This window comes from Ciconia boyciana, chromosome 2 (genome assembly GCF_034638445.1).
Source record: "Ciconia boyciana chromosome 2, ASM3463844v1, whole genome shotgun sequence".
Lineage (NCBI taxonomy): Eukaryota > Metazoa > Chordata > Aves > Ciconiiformes > Ciconiidae > Ciconia > Ciconia boyciana.
The window spans coordinates 103,065,329-103,081,282 of record NC_132935.1 but is presented as its reverse complement, the minus strand read 5'-3'; the positions used below and the strand labels follow the sequence as shown (position 1 = coordinate 103,081,282).

The 15,954-nt window shown below is 40.2% G+C and overlaps 1 protein-coding gene across 6 annotated transcripts in view; it reads left to right on the top strand.

The window, feature by feature from the left end:
• The window catches only part of KIAA0319 (KIAA0319 ortholog), a 63,215-nt gene that overhangs the window by 34,253 nt on the left and 13,008 nt on the right, over positions 1-15,954 (top strand). For all 6 annotated transcript variants that reach the window (XR_012041067.1, XM_072853384.1, XM_072853381.1 and 3 more), the window contains 12 exons: positions 1,961-2,065; positions 2,737-2,834; positions 3,263-3,350; positions 3,908-4,000; positions 4,625-4,757; positions 6,619-6,847; positions 7,794-7,917; positions 9,316-9,448; positions 10,345-10,493; positions 12,910-13,061; positions 14,174-14,312; positions 15,580-15,739. Coding sequence is in view for 5 of the 6 variants with exons in the window: in XM_072853384.1 (XP_072709485.1) it covers positions 1,961-2,065; positions 2,737-2,834; positions 3,263-3,350; positions 3,908-4,000; positions 4,625-4,757; positions 6,619-6,847; positions 7,794-7,917; positions 9,316-9,448; positions 10,345-10,493; positions 12,910-13,061; positions 14,174-14,312; positions 15,580-15,739 (1,603 nt within the window). In the remaining variant the exon portion in view is untranslated. The remainder of the gene's footprint in view (positions 1-1,960; positions 2,066-2,736; positions 2,835-3,262; positions 3,351-3,907; positions 4,001-4,624; positions 4,758-6,618; positions 6,848-7,793; positions 7,918-9,315; positions 9,449-10,344; positions 10,494-12,909; positions 13,062-14,173; positions 14,313-15,579; positions 15,740-15,954) is intronic.

Genomic DNA, 15,954 nt, shown 5'->3' with positions numbered 1-15,954 from the left:
TAACTCAAGAAAATATAGGAAAGTAAAAAGCAGAGATTAAGAGCCTTTTAAAAATGGGTTAACTTTTATACTTGGTAGAAATACCTGAGAGTTTTTGGAGTTTCAGAATAGTCTTTTCTAGCCATACTGTTATTTTTGTGTCACTCTTCAGAACATTCCTCCCTCTCAGAAACTTTTCAGTCAGGTTCCCGCTATATATAGTTGTCAGATATCATGCAGCAACATGGGGGAGAAGCCTAGCCCTTAGTAGGGGAGAACATGGCCTCCCCATCCTGGAAAAAAAAGTTTTGCTTTAATTTCAAAGCTGTAAGGAAGCTTGTCAGACTTCCAGCTGCAGAACAGAAGTTTCTGTTTTGAAAAGGACATGTTTAACCACTATGTCCTCTGTAGTGGTGGTAAAAGCTGCGTGTATGTTAGAGTATTTCCTTTCTCCTGCGGGGTTTCCCGCTTCCCTGTGTACTCTGACAAAGGGTTAGAAGGGCCACAAGAAGCAGAGAAGCACAGATGTGTGTTGTTCTGCACTCCTGATGTGCTGAGGGATATGGAGAGCTAAGCCCTTTGCTTCCTGGTAGAACAAGTCTGGTTTGGGACATTCTTGGCACCTTCTGCCAAACTGCAACCTGCCAGCTGGGATAGTGGTAGAAGTCAACAGGAAGAGATGAGCTACAAGAGATCTCTCTCCAAGGCAATGGATCATCATTACCATGGAGTGTTGACTAGGCAGCTCCTCCTCCTCCTTCACAGGAGGAGGCTGAAGAGGACTCAAAAAGGAGCTTGGAAGAAGAAGCTGAAGGGAAGGTTGTGATGAATCTCACTGTAAGTACTGGTTTGTGCAAGGATTGCCTCAGTTTGTGTGTTCTCAGCCTTGCTGTCTTGGAAGTCTCTAAGACAGTCCCTCCTTCTCTCCTTTGGTTATCACCTTCATCAAGCCATTTTATTCTCATCTCATGTGGAGGTCAAAGTACAAAACTCCACTCCACTGGTGTCTAGGGCAACTCCCGTGAGCAATTACGGAGCCTTGGGTGCATTTAAGTAGCAGTGACAAAGTGTGCTGTCAACATGGCCTCTTCATCCATTTTTAGACCTCTCAGCTGCCACTGCTGAATAGCCTCTTGCTCATCTATTCAGAGTTTGTAAGTTGAACGCTTAGACTCTAGTGAATGTTGCCTTTGGAGCACCTTTGTTCTGTGGGTTCCCAGTATTAAAAGGAAGACATATAAACCTTTGAAATACAAGTCTATGGGAACCTTTCCGGAAGTTGTGCTTTGGTATGTTTCTGTTGGGGACTGGATTTGTGGACTTGGGCATTTTTTGAAGAGGACAGAGTTTTCACAGATGAGAACTGGGAGGGTGTTCCTGGATGGCAAATAGATTGAATGTGCGGTTCAGCTACGAAATAACACCTTTGCCCTGCTATACAAGTGGAATTTTTAAAAGGGACACTGAGCTGGACATTGAGGCATGCCTCAAGTGCCACACAAACGTAGAAGTAGTGCTTCGTGGTGAAAGAAGGTGTAATATTGGAGTTGTAGTATGGACTGTGTTACTTTATTTAATGAGGTTTTTTCTGGTGCAGATGGCTTTTTTGTCTTCTGTAATTGCGTATTTTTTAATTCCTGCACTTCTATACAATTACTAAGAAGAATGCATAATTCTTTTTGCAGAGCAATGTTACCTGTGGTATACAGGAATAATCAGAATGCTTTTCTCTAAAACAGAAGTAGGGGAAATGACACTTCATATTTGAGAAGAAGAAAAATTTTGGTTTGGTAAAAGGTGAAGGAGCCATGGTCATGATTATAATAGATTACTGTTTGATTATATATTGAGGATTTTTTTACTTGCCTATTCACTGTAGAGTGTTTGTCAAATTTTACTTAATTCATTACAAATAATATTTGAAGATAATAAATTTATATCCATCCCATCTGTTAAAACATACGTACTCATTCTGTCTTAGATACAGTAAAAGAACTTATTGTGTCTGCTGGAGATAACATACAAGTGATGCTACCCAAAAATGAGGTTGAACTGAATGCCTTTGTTGTCCCACCACCGCCTACAGGTGAGTTGAATGGCCTTGGCATACAAGGAGATGCACACACTACCAACCTGTAAATGCAGACAAGTCCTGAGTTATGTGAACATCCGCAGCTCAGGATAAAACCATCTTTCTCATCTCCTACTACTACCTTTTTTGTGGCTCCAACTGCAGAGAGGATTTCCTCCTTTGGATTTTAGAGATTTTTCTTTTTAAGTGGCTTTTATTTTCAGAACCTGAACTCACTAGCCAGATGGTTCAATAGCAAGCTTGTAATTTCTACCAAAAGAGGAGATGGCCCAGGTTATGGCATCTTGCTGTAAAGCAGAGTGGGGGGAAAGTAGGTTCTGAATGCAACGTTTACTCTAAAACTACCAGCTTCTGAACTGCAGTAGCAAAGAATATATATTTCATAGGTAGATATGTAAAATGCATTCACTTCATGTGAAGCTGGTTTTTCTGAAGAAGTCAATTATTTGTGAAGTCCATTACATCCTTGTTGCTTTACCAAGTTACAACACAATGTGGAAGTTTAACATGTATTCGTACTGATTCAGTTTGCAGCCTTAAACAGTAGCAGTCATAATTTCCTACTGTAGCACTTTATCTGATGGGTCATGAACTTGATTTTTTTGTTTCCTGGGCTTATCTTGAAGGCAAAGCTGATTACTTTTATGCTGTGTTATTGCTCTTAGAAACAGCCTACACCTATAAGTGGAGCTTAATCAGTCACCCTCCTGACTATGGTGGTGAAATGGAGCGCAGGCACAGCCAGACCTTGAAGCTCTCTCATGTAAGTGAGCTGTAAGCTCAGGCTCATTGTATTTGTTCGGTCCTTTCACAGGAATCTAACCCGTGGGGAAGGGCACCTTGATTCAAGGAGTTCGAATGACTGCCAGAGTCTCTTCACTTGCATGCATCACCAAATCTTTGCCAGATTAGAAGTGTCTTTTTTTAGAGTGCTCTAATAGTTTTCTAAGTAAAAAATAAAATAATTTTTTTCTGAAAAAATAAAAAAAATAAGTTTTCTGAGTAAAAATTCCTAAGAGTTTGCTTTGTATTCCCCACTTCTGGGCAGTGACTAGTGTCATGTGTTTATAAAAGGAGCTCTAGGTTTCAGATATCCAGATTTTTCTCTGTTTACAATGTGATTGACAGATTTATGCATACTGCTTTTGTATAATTTGACATGTAACCTAATTTATTCTGTGTTTGTCTCAGTTATCGGTGGGACTTTATGCCTTCAAAGTGACGGTTTCTGGTGAAAACGCCTTTGGTGAAGGTTTTGTAAATGTCACAGTCAAGCCAGGTAAATCAGTTGGCTAAAATAATGAAATTAATTTCTTCAACACAAGTAGTTGTACAACATGCTTATCTAATAGTCTGTCAGTTACTGTCTGTCAAGGACATCTGGTAGTCCAGTCATGCAAAGGTGCTTCATATCTTGGTGTTTATAAAGCATTTTAAGGAAGTAGAGTAAAGGATCTTGCTCACTGTGTTTAAGTTCTCTCTGCTCTTGTACCCTCTCAGGCAAGGCCTGAGATAGCATCGTGCCACCTTTTATGGTCTCCTTCTCCAGTACAGCTAGGAACAGCAATTAGGTGCTGAACCAGCTCTAGCTGCAAGTTACAGTGCACAGGTCTGATCTAAATTATACCAGTTAGAAGTGGCTGCAGCGGAAGACTGCTGCATCAGTGCACTGCTCTTCAGTAACCTTTTCTCTTCCTTGTCCAAAAAGGACAGCAGATGCTGCAAAGCTGTCAATCCTAGACTTAAATCACTGGAGACTATTGATCTGTAGAGTTAACAGATAAGTTTTGCCTAAGCTTTCACTATTTTTTTTTTTCTCCCCTGTCTTTCTCACAGCAGTCAGAGTAAACCAGCTGCCTGTTGCTGTTGCTTCACCCAAAGTACAAGAAGTTTCTTTGCCTACAACTTCTACCTTCATTGATGGCAGTCGTATGTACTGGACCATCCTGTGCTTATATCTGAATACACAGTTACAACCTCATTTTTTGTCAATTACAAGTGACATTCCTTCTTCTCACTCTACTCAGAAGTTCCCTAACTCATGATTTATTCTGGGGATTTGAGTCCAGTTATAAATTACTTCAATAAATTTAAAGTGATAAAATGCAGCCTTCAACTTGGGGATTGGGATGCAGTGTGTCGGAGGCTGCTGGTTCCAAACAGCAGCTACTCTTACAGCTTCTTCCTGTCCTACCCAGAAGGCCTCTGTGCCAGTACACCTGGGGCCATTGTAGAGAGCTGCCATATAGGATATGATGAGATGTCATAATTACATTCATAATTACTGAGAGCAGACAAGTTGGAATGTGCAGAGTCTGAGACCTGATTTTTATCTGTGTGTGTGTGAAGAATTGTTTGTTTGTTTGTTTAGATAAACCATACCAAATGTAACTTGGAATCTGTGGTTTAACAGCTGTGGTACATGAACCCTGTTCCAATATGCTTTAAAAGATAATTGTAGAAAACCAGTTGGGGATCAGTGCATGACAGACCTTAGTATTCATTCCAGCAATTGCTACAAGAAACTGATATGTTTTTCTTTAATGAATGTAGAAAGTATAGATGATATGAAGATAGTGAGTTACCACTGGGAGGAAATTAAAGGTCCTTTGCGAGAGCAGAAGGCATCTGCTGACACACCTGTCTTGCACTTGTCTAACCTTGTTCCTGGAAACTACACTTTCAGGTACCTGCACAGATTCTTTCCTTTGGCGTTTTAACTATTCCTGTGATGTCAGCTAAATGTTTGTTTGTCTTTGTGCTCACGTGTACCTCCTCAAACAAAAAATTCATTTTTCTTCTGCATGCTGTTACCCTTCATTTTGCACAGTGGAGAGATGCAAGGAGCAGTTTCATTAAAAAGTGTTTGCAGTGATTTTGTAATACTCATGTGGTGATGCTTTACAGCACAAAGTTATGCAAAACAAGGTATCAGAAATTAAATACCGCCCACTCCCAGTAATAATAACTGTGACAGAACTTTTTTTTCTTCTTTCCCTCAGCTTAGAAGTTGGCAAGTGTCCTGAGATTAAACTCTGCAGTCAGGTTGTGAAAGTCATCCCTTGAAGGGTGGTGGCAGACAGAACAATGTTGGGAGACTGATCCTTGCAAGGCAGTTGTGTGCTGATTTTAATAAGAGTCATTCTGTTCTTCATAAAAGCCTTTGCCTTGCTACTGTTTTCCTCTGCTTATGCATTGCTGAAGTTGGATTTTGTCCAGACAATGGAAGCAATGTTTGTGGTTCTGGGTGCTTTAATTAAAATCAGAGTTTATTTTCTGAAGTTTTTAACTTAAAAGTCTAGTCTGCACAGAGGCAGACTTCCCATTGACCCTGGGTTATTTGGCTGCCAGTGGGTAACAGCGTACCAGTCAATATATTATGTATCAGTGTAGCATCAGCAGAACATTGAAGCCAGCGTACATATACGTTAAACGTGGTGGTTTGCCTAAGCTTCACCAAAAATTGCATAGCTTCAACTTTCATTCTGTGTTCTTTACTGAAATTGTTCCATATTGTACAGTGGCAGAAATGAGCCTAGGATATTTTTCTGTATTAAAAAGGGTAGAGCTTGCTTACAAGCAATGCTCTAAGCGTGTTCCAAAGCCTAGGGAATTAAGAAATCACTTGCTATATTTGTGCACCTTTGGGGGTGCTGACGTACTTGAACAATAGAGCAGTGTGTTCAAGCTTACAGAAAATTAGCTAGTCAACAAAATCCAGTGCTCCTAATATGCATGGGTGTGCACCCACTGCAAAAGTATGTGTTCCCTAATGACAGAATTAATGAGCACTAGTTTTGTTCCCACTCGGGGAAGGCTTTAAGAGTGGTTCCCTTCCATGTGGTCAGCTGTATGCAGTTTTCACAACAGAGGTGAATTAGAGATGTAGTCAGTTACCACACAGGGGGGTAGTCTTTCATCACTTTCAGGTGTCTGCAGCAGTCTCATTTTAAGACGATTTGTCATTGTGTTTTTGAGAGGCAGTAGTGTTTTTTTTAAACCCTGTACTTTTTTAGTTTTGTGACTTGACGTCTTCAAAAATCTGAGCTGATATTAAGCTCCATTAAAATTAGTAATAGTGTGCCACAAAGAAATAAGAAGTCAGGAACTGCTACTGTGCTATAAGCAGAGCTTCTGAATATCCAGAGTAGTTTTGGATGTAGGCGTTAACAGGGACTGTTCCACTATGGCTGATGAATGAAATCCCCGTTTTTTGCTGAGTAAATTTTTTAAAGAATTTGCAGTGAAATCTGTTTGAAATAGATGAAGTTGCCATGGACTGCAGGGAAAGGGTGTCATCTGGGATTCAGAATAGCTGGGCTCTCTTTTTCTTAAAGGTTGAAAGCTGTGTTTGAAAACACTCTTCTGAATTTCTTTCCTACCTTAGTTGAGGGATATGTGTTTCTGAAGCAGAAGTTTGTATAATCTAATCAGTGGCTCTGTTTTAGGTGGTGTTTGAAAAAGTGCCAGAAAAAGTTAACCTTTGAACTTAGGACTTGACAGGAGTCCATCTTAACAAATTTCCAATAATGTTTTTCCTGTTGTAGACTCACAGTGATTGATTCAGATGGAGCAGCCAACTCCACCATTGCATCTCTGACTGTCAACAAACCAGTGGATTACCCACCTATTGCCAATGCAGGACCTAATCAGGCAGTCATCTTGCCCCAGAACTTCATCACGCTGAATGGAAACCAGAGCAGCGATGACCATGAAATTGTCAGCTATGAGTGGTCGCTCAGTCCCAAAAGCAAAGGCAAGGTTGTAGCAATGCAGGTATGTCTGTTTCTCCTTGCATAGGATTGGAAAGTTCTTTTATCTTTGCCTCCAACATGAGCAAACACTTATCTAAGTAACTACTCAGAAGCACTGAAATATCTAGAGTGCTGTTACTCCTTTTTTTTATTGTTGTTCCTCTCTGATGTATTCCGCTCTTATTTTAGATACTACTTTTAATTCCTTCTCATCATTTTTTTCATTCCTTGTGGCCATTTCTGATTCCTGCTGTTGTTTGTTCCCTGGTGGTTTGGAAGAACTTTTGAGTTCACAATGTCTGTCCTTGGACCCTAGAGCCTGCTCCACAGGCTTCCATCTTCTGAGGCGCTGGACTGAGGCGCTGAAAACTTTTTTGGGGAGAATGTGGGGGTAGTCAGGGTTTTCTTGTAACACTTTCTCTGGAGAAAGTAGGACTCAAACAGAAACTCAGTTTTTGGAGTGAAAGATGACAAGACTTTTGGCAGTGTTATGCAGCCATGCTCTGTGGTGGGTTTTTTTATGCTCACTTAACAATTTTTATAAATATTATATTAAAGAATGTCATGTTTGTTTTTGAAATATCTGTAAGGAAATTGAATAAACTGTAGTAATTTCAGTCAGTGTTTGATTTCCTAATTGAGAAAGTTAATGTCCCATGTGTTTCACAATTATTGTTGTTCAGAAATAATGCAGCAATTATAGCAACATAAGAAATTAAGGTTTACTGTCTATAGATATTTCTCTGGGTTGGTAGGGACAGTTGCAATAGTGAATACATTACATCTGTCTGTGCATCAAGTTTTAAGCCTCCTATTTGTCTACAAGGTACTTAAACTGCTTGCTCAAACACTGAGCATGAATGAAAACATATTTTATTTTTTCCTCACATTTGCTCTGTAAGACCTTTCTTAATCCATGAGCATTTCTGTTTTATCTTGCTCTCTCTGTCTTTATAAATGCCATGTAGGGAGTGCGGACACCGTACCTCCAGTTATCTGCAATGCAGGAAGGAGATTATACGTTTCAGCTGACAGTCACAGACTCTGCGAGGCAGCGGTCCACAGCTGAGGTCACACTGATCGTACAGCCTGGTAAGTCAGCTGCAGGCACGTCTGGGTCCCTCAGGGGTGGGCCAGCCTGATGCCTTAGCACTGTCCTCGAATGCCTCATCTCCCTGCATTGCACCACTGCGATGGCAGTCTGAATGTCTGGTATCCCTCCATCCAAGGACTCTTCCACCTCCATTTTCTGTCAAAGCAAACAGTTAAGTGTAGAATCATAGAAAGTCCAGGTGGTGATCCTGAGGGCTCACACCAGCCTGATTATGTAAGGCAACCTGCACAGAGATGTGTTTGAGTGTACATCTAAAAGCTAAAATGTAGCTCTTGACTTTAATATCCTACAAAGTCTGTTTTGCAAAGCTGTTCAGGGTATCAAGCAGTGCTTTGCTCTGTTTTCTTACTGTTTTGCAGTTCTCCTTCGAGAATCCTTGTGTGATTTGAATTCTCACTAGAATTGCATTGCACCTTCTAAGGAAAAGTGTCAAGCAAGGAATTTTCAAAAGCTGCATCTTTCACACGTTTGTTTAGATTTGGAGCTGAGTGACGAATGGGCCCAAATGGTCCAGGCCTCATGAGATTTTTTTTTTTAATGCCTTTTTTTTTTTGTAATGTGTTCGCCTATTACATCCAAAGTGGCCTTTTCTGCCCATCTGAAGTTCTCACGTTCCACCATGGGGCAACGTTTTATCTTCTGGTTGTTGCTTATCACACATCTTTTTGTAGATGACCCCTTCTGGGAAAACTTTACAGTGGGCATTTACTGCAGAAATCAAGAACATGAATGGGAAGTACAGCATGTGGTGGTGCCTTTTAGACCTGTTATAGTGTGCAGCTACAAAGATACTGTTGCCAAAGTCAGGTCTAAGGGTAAATAAATATCCAGGAAAATGGTAGTATTGCCAGTTTTACCATGCCACAAAAGCAGAGGTTGAAAACAGAATAGTAGGTTATATGTTTCTGCACTAAATCCTCAAAGGCTCTAAATTGGCATTAACGTAGTGGTGTCATGCTGACCTTGAGCAGCAGAAAACCTGGGTCAGTATCTTCTTCAGGGGCAAAGAACCATATTCATGTGGGTGGTTTTGAAAGGGATGCAGTGGTGGAATCAGGAGAATACCCCACCACTCTTGTTATAAAACACTTCATACAATGCATTGAGCATGCTGCAAAATTTTTGGATTGTGACTGTGCCTTTAGATAAGACTGTGAAAAAGGGAAGTACTTGCTGTGGGATTTGGCTTATTGCAGAGCTAGTCTCTCCCACCTAGTATTTTCTGCTGACTTGTGCACATTATACTTGTGATTTGTACCTTTGAGCTAATATACCGAATTTGTAATATAATATTCTGTGTAAAATCTTCTCTCTCATTGGCAATCCTTGCCAGTGACTACCTAGCAAATGTCATACACTAAATATTATTTTTACAGAAAATAACAGTCCTCCAGTAGCAGTGGCTGGCCCTGACAAGGAATTGACCTTCCCAGTAGAAAGTACTACACTGGATGGAACCAAAAGCCAAGACGACCAAGGCATTGTCTTCTATCATTGGGAAAATATCAGGTATCTAGAGATTTTACTAATCTCCAGTAAAATAGAGAACAAAGTGAAAGTGATTGGGTGCCAGAGCCTCTTATGAAATTGTGTTGGGTGATGCACTGTTTGAGAACTGCTTTGAGGATCTTCCCGCTCGGGTGCTAGAAGGGTAAGAGACAGGAATTTTAAGTTCAACTTGGAAAGCTTAGGCAATCTCTGCCTGTGTTTTGCAGTGTGTCATTTTGAGGCCTACTGCTACAAAGTTAAGACAAAATGACAGGAACTTCCACATCTCCTGTTAAAAAGCAAGTAACAGGCTTGGGTACCCTCCTGTAATGTACAATGTTTTTCCCATCAGTGCTTAGAACTAGGGTTTCTCTAGTTCTTGTTTGTTGAATAATAAAGTAAATTGACAACCTGTTTAGCCTGAGCTTTCAATAGTAGGTGACTAAAGCACTCTTGAACAGTGGTTGAAAATGTTTTACAAAAGTTTATAATTGTGTGTTTATGTACAAAACTAATTGATCCTTAATAAAAGGACAAGGTATTAGCTCATGCAACTGTCATATCTATGGTACAGGAAGAGGTTTGCTGGCACCCTGTACATGTTGTGAGTGGCTCTTAGAGCAACAGTCTTTTCATGTTCCCATGAAATAGTACAGCGAGGAGGTTGAACTTCCGGGGTGCATTTTCTACTCTTCTAATAACTGGGTATGTGATGCTTGGGTGCTTTGAATATCTTGAAAAAATGGATTTATGAATACTCTGAACTGAACTCATGTCTCATATAGTTCTTTAACCATCAGTGCTTATAGCAGTGGTAGAACTACAATATACATAAAAGCAAATGGCATGAGTGATGCTGCTGAAAGACCAATTTGGCTGGCTGTGCAGGATTATTTTTCTGAGATGTTTTGTTTCAGTGGACCAAGCTTTGTACAGATGGAAAATGGTGACAAAGCAATAGCAACTGTGACTGGTCTTCAGGTTGGTACCTATCGCTTCAGGCTGACCGTGAAAGACCAACAGGGCTTAAGCAGTGCATCTGTGCTATCTATTACTGTGAAGGAAGGTAAGCCTAGTTGCTGCTTCTTAGGATATGGGCAACTTGCCAATTAATTCAGTCACTGACAGAATGTAAAGGAAATCAGAACAGAAAGGGATAATGTATTTGTTGTCATATTTCAAGGGTATTCAGGAAGAGTTACTGCTATTTTGTAATGAAGTAGTATTGTGAGTGACTGGTAGAATTAATTTGGCTTACTGCAAGCTTTTTTAAAGTTAAATATATGCAGAATTAGTTGTAATAAAAATGCTCCAAAATACTATTTTTGACCATGGTGTGTTTACTTCATTAAGAAGATATGTTTTTCTTTTATTCTCAATGTCAAGCTTTGAGCAGAAAAGTAATTTTACTGTGGGTTTTAAGTTACATCCAAGAAGTGAGGTCTCACAGTATACGAATTTCCACTTAAAAACTTAACGTTAAAAGGCCTGTATTTATTTTGTTTTTTTGATACAGAGAAACAGTTGCTGTGGTGGTTTTTTAATTTTCGTTTTTTCCCCAACATACATGTTGTAGAAGAGGCTTTAGGATAATAATACCTATTGTGTGAGATCATAGAATCATGGAATCATTTAGGTTGGAAAAGACCTTTAAGATCGTCAAGTCCAGCCATTAACCTAGCACTGCCAAGTCCACAACTAAACCATGTCCCTAAGCACCATATCTACATGTCTTTTAAATACCTCTAGGGATGGTGACTCAACCACTTCCCTGGGCAACCTGCTCCAATGCTTGACAACCCTTTCGGTAAAGAAGTTTTTTTCTAATAACCAATCTAAACCTCCCCTGGCACAACTTAAGGCCATTTCCTCTTGTCCTATCACTTACTACTTGGGAGAAGAGACTGACATCCACCTGGCTACAGCCTCCTTTCAGGTAGTTGTAGAGAGAGATAAGGTGTCCCCTGAGCCTCCTTTTCTCCAGGCTAAACAACCCCAGTTCCCTCAGCCATTCCCCATAAGACCTGTTCTCTAGACCCTTCACTAGCTTCGTTGCTCTTCTGGCAGAGGTACTGTCAGGTACTCCTGACAGATTTCATAGCTTTGACTTATGTTGCATCCTCAACTTTGCAGGTGGTGATAATCCAACCATCTTTTGTCTCATTTTGTTCCTTACGGAGTGATTTTAGCAATCTCCATGCGCCTATGCCTCCTTTTAAAGAAGGTGGCATAATACATTTCAAATCTTTTTTTGGTCCGGAGTTTGGCTTTCTGTTGTATACCATGTTTTTTGAGGGGAGTGATGCACTCTGGCTCTGCAAGTATGGTACCTATACGATTTATGAAATGATAGTAGAGTTGCATTAGAACCTTAGCTGCTGACTTTCTTGAAAACAGTGCAGCCTTGTTTCTTTTTCACTTGGTATCACTGCAGAATGAATGAATCTTGGAGAAGAAGCTGGACTCAGTTTTACCCATGTGCATCATTGGTTGAACTGTCTGAGAGTTTCAGTTAGGTGTTTAGTCAAAAACACATGGAAGCAGCTCTACCCAAATGTGTCTCATGGTCTCATTCATGCTGTGAAGTATAGCCACAGTATGTACGGACTACAGTCAAAGGTTCAATATTAAAAATATTCAGTGCTCCAATATTTAATCAGCTGGTTTATTTGGAAGAGGCAAGAAGATCACTTGTATCACAGAGAACTCTATGCTGCTCTAAAGAATAGAGTTCCAGCCAACGCCCTGGAGATCTGCCCAAAATTGAATTATTTATGTCCAACCTAGTATTCAGACCAGTGAGGTATTTCACTCAGCCTCACAGCTTCCTGGAGCTGTGTCTTATCAGTTGTGTTCTAAAAAAAAGTCAGTGATGTCTGGTTTCTGGAAAGAGAATGTGTTCATGTTTCTTTAGTGTTTTTTGGCCATACTCCCAATGCATGCCTTAATTTCACTGCTAGTGGTAAGCAAAAGGCATTCGGGAACTGGGTTTGCTCTAGATTTCCTGATTACAGTTTGCCTAAATACAGGTAATCTGAAGATATAAGACCTTACACAAGCTTCTGTTAGATAATAAGTGATTCTCAAGACAAGAAGAGCCCAGCATGGTGATGTCATGCTGGCCTGTGTTTCTAAGTAGGCAGAAAAATCTTTTTGCTTGACTGAGAAGATCTGACGCTTTAAGTTATTGGGAGACTGTAAATAGAGTACCCCACAATGCTTTTTGAAAAGGATCTTTTTGGTTGGCACCTCTTGCTGATATTCTCCTCATGGTGCAGCTCTGCTTTTGTCAGGTTGTAATAATCCTGGAGCCAAATTCTGTATACCCACTCATCCTTTCCCTCTACTTTTGACACGAGATTCTGTTGTTACTGCTTGTAATCACCAGGTAAAGAATTGCAGTGTGGGTGTACTGGCAATGGCATGACACATTTTGCATGTTTTAAAAGCAAATCCTTCTCCTCCACTATTTTTATGACCAGAAAACAACAGTCCACCCCGGGCGCATGCTGGTGGGAAGCATGTTCTAGTGCTTCCAAATAACTCTGTTACCTTGGATGGCTCAAGGTCTGCTGATGACCAGGGGATTGTGTCATATTTGTGGATTCGGGATGGCCAAAGCCCAGCAGCTGGGGTAAGTTTCTTGAAGGTTGTAATGAGTCAAATTCGGCTCTTGTTATGCATGGAGTGTCACTGCAGCAGGGCAAGCAGGTACAACTCATAAGATGCTGTGAGGCATGGTGTCTGTGTCTGGCTTGTCTCCCCTGCTCTCTAATGGTTTGGTTCAAGGGGCTTGTGATATTTTCAGTACAGCTACAGAATATGGTAGCTAAGAGAGAGAGCTGCAGCAGTGTGGACTTAGTTGGGAAAGACTGGAAACAGAAGAATAATGTCTCTCTTTGAGTAATTGGTGATAGTACCAAGCTAATGTGTTTGAGAGAAAAATCATCTGAAATCCAGATATTCCAAGGAGGAAGAGTCTGAGAGAGCAAGAAATACTGATAAAGACTAAGGAATCATGTCTGGTACCAGATGAGGTGAAACTTGCAGTTTAAGATAAAAGTGGTGTTTGGCACTAGATGTATAGATAACTTGCCTGGCAGACCCCAGTGAATAGCCTGGGTCATTAGGGCAGTGCAGTCTTCTTTCCAAGTCAGGGCAGACAGCAGAAGTACCTCATGATAAACTGAAGTTTATGTGTCAGCTACTAAAATGGTGATAACTTCTTTTGCCTATCCACACAAAGTGTTACGGACAGCTCTTCGCAGTCAGGAAGATAGTGGCAAATCAGCAAGAACTGAGAGAGGAGAAACAGCAAAATGATAACAAAGCTTCTAGAAGCAATTCACATTAGGGTATGAGAAGAATTGAAGAGGTTTAGCTTAAATATAGCTGGCAGAGATGATAGCTGGAAATACATGAACTCCAAGGAAAGGAAATAATTTGGGAGTTAAACAGAACTGAAGGTACTGGAGTAAAATTGAGAAATAATAATGTAACTGTCTCAGATTTGCAAGCAGATGAGTACTTGAGAATGTCAGCTGTTTTGCCTGTTTTTTTTTTTAAATGAAAATATCCATACCGCCGCTTCCAGATTTGCATTACTGTGCTATAAACGGTGGGTAGGTCACCTTTGTCCCAAAAGCCAAAGCAAGAACTCACACTGGCATACCAGATACCTGACTTGATAGTCATATCTGCAACTTTCTCTGAGGGTATCATCCATCCCGGAACCTTTTTTTGCAGGATGTGATCCATGGCTCAGACCACGAGGCAGTTCTGCAGTTAACTAATCTGGTGGAAGGCACCTATACTTTTCACTTGAAAGTGACGGATGCTAAAGGAGACTCAGATATTGATTCAGCAACTGTTGAAGTGCGGCCTGGTATGACAATTAAAAGGTCATCGATACGTTGTGAATACCTCATCTTTGTTCTCCTTTTCACTTATTTATTTCAATGTTGACAAGATTCTCTCAAGTTAAAACACAAAGCGAACAAGTCTCTCTCTTCCTACCTTCTTGTTCTGTCAATAGGCCTGAATGTGTTAGAAGATGACATGTCTGGATTCTTAACTACCAGTTACACCATTGCCTTACTGGAAGCATAAATAAATAAAAATCATACTTCCTAGTTAATATTTTCATTAGGTTTTTGTTGTTTTTCATTCATTGTAGGTTTTTGTTTCTTTTTTCTGGTTGTTAATCAGTTTGGTAGTGGAAAGAGATGGGAGCTGAGCACTAACTTTAAGTACAAATGCTGCAGTTGTGTGTTTGATGGTTGAAAGTGTGTTTTTATGCTTGTTTTCCTTCTTTCATCCTGACGGACAAAAACCTCAAAGAATTTCAGGGGTTTTTAAATTGTCTTTTCATAGTTTGATATTGCTCGTATATAGACTTACTTTCAAATGCAGGATAAATGGCTATGTGATGGAAGCATAAGTTGAGGTTTCAGGAAATGAGTCTGAAATCTTGGGTCTGACAGATTTCTTGTTTGTCTGGTTCCTGGGCAATGATTTTATTTCTGTTCCTCACTTTATTGTTGAATGTAGTCACAATAATTGGCTCAGGATTCTCATTGGATATCTGTGAAGCTTGTTTTGTTTGCAAGGCACTCTAGAAGTTCAAGTATTATTTAACAGAACCCTCAGTTTGTGAAGGTAAACATATTTGATATTTCTCAGATTGACCATCCATTCAGACTTACTCACACAGTCTTGCATGCTACCATATGAGTCCATCTTTGCCTCCCTTTTCCTGGGTGGTAGCCAGTAGTAGATAACTGGCAGGGAACTTAAAAATTAGACTCACCTAGTCCTTACCTTTTGACCTTAAGATGGCAGCATTTAGGGGAACAGAAGCTGCTGTTCTGCACAGAAATGTGTTAACGCTGAACTGAAGTACACACTGAAGTGCTTTCTGTCAACTGATAAGCTGGGTTGCTATCTTAGGACCCACCAGGTTTGTTTCAGAGGGAATGTGGAAATGTAGGCAAAGTATTTTTTGAAGAACACAAAAGGGTTGGGTTATAAGGGATATGGGTCTGATGCAGGAAAATATAGTATTAATAAATACTTTTGAGTACTGCATGTTGTCTTCAGTCGGTACTGAAATATTTGCCAGGCTCTGAAAGAATAGCATGTTCTTCTGTCAGATCCCAAAAGGAGTGGTCTGGTGGAGCTGATTCTGCAAGTTGGAGTGGGACAGCTGAGTGAACAGCAGAAGGACACCCTGGTGAGACAGCTGGCTGTATTGCTGAATGTTTTGGATTCGGATATCAAAGTTCAGAAGATACAAGCCTACTCAGATATAAGGTACAAAGATATCCTGCTGTGCCAGGAAGATTTGTGATTTTCATTGACTCTTTCACAGCTCGTAATTAGTTTGCAAAATAATTGCAAGTCTTTTCTAAGATGACAAAAAAATGCGATAGCTCTCAACAGTATATACCTTAAAAGGTGAATTTATTCTGCTGTAGTAGAAAATTGATGAAGTAAGCTCTCTGGAGGCTCAGAACTGAAGTGTTTTG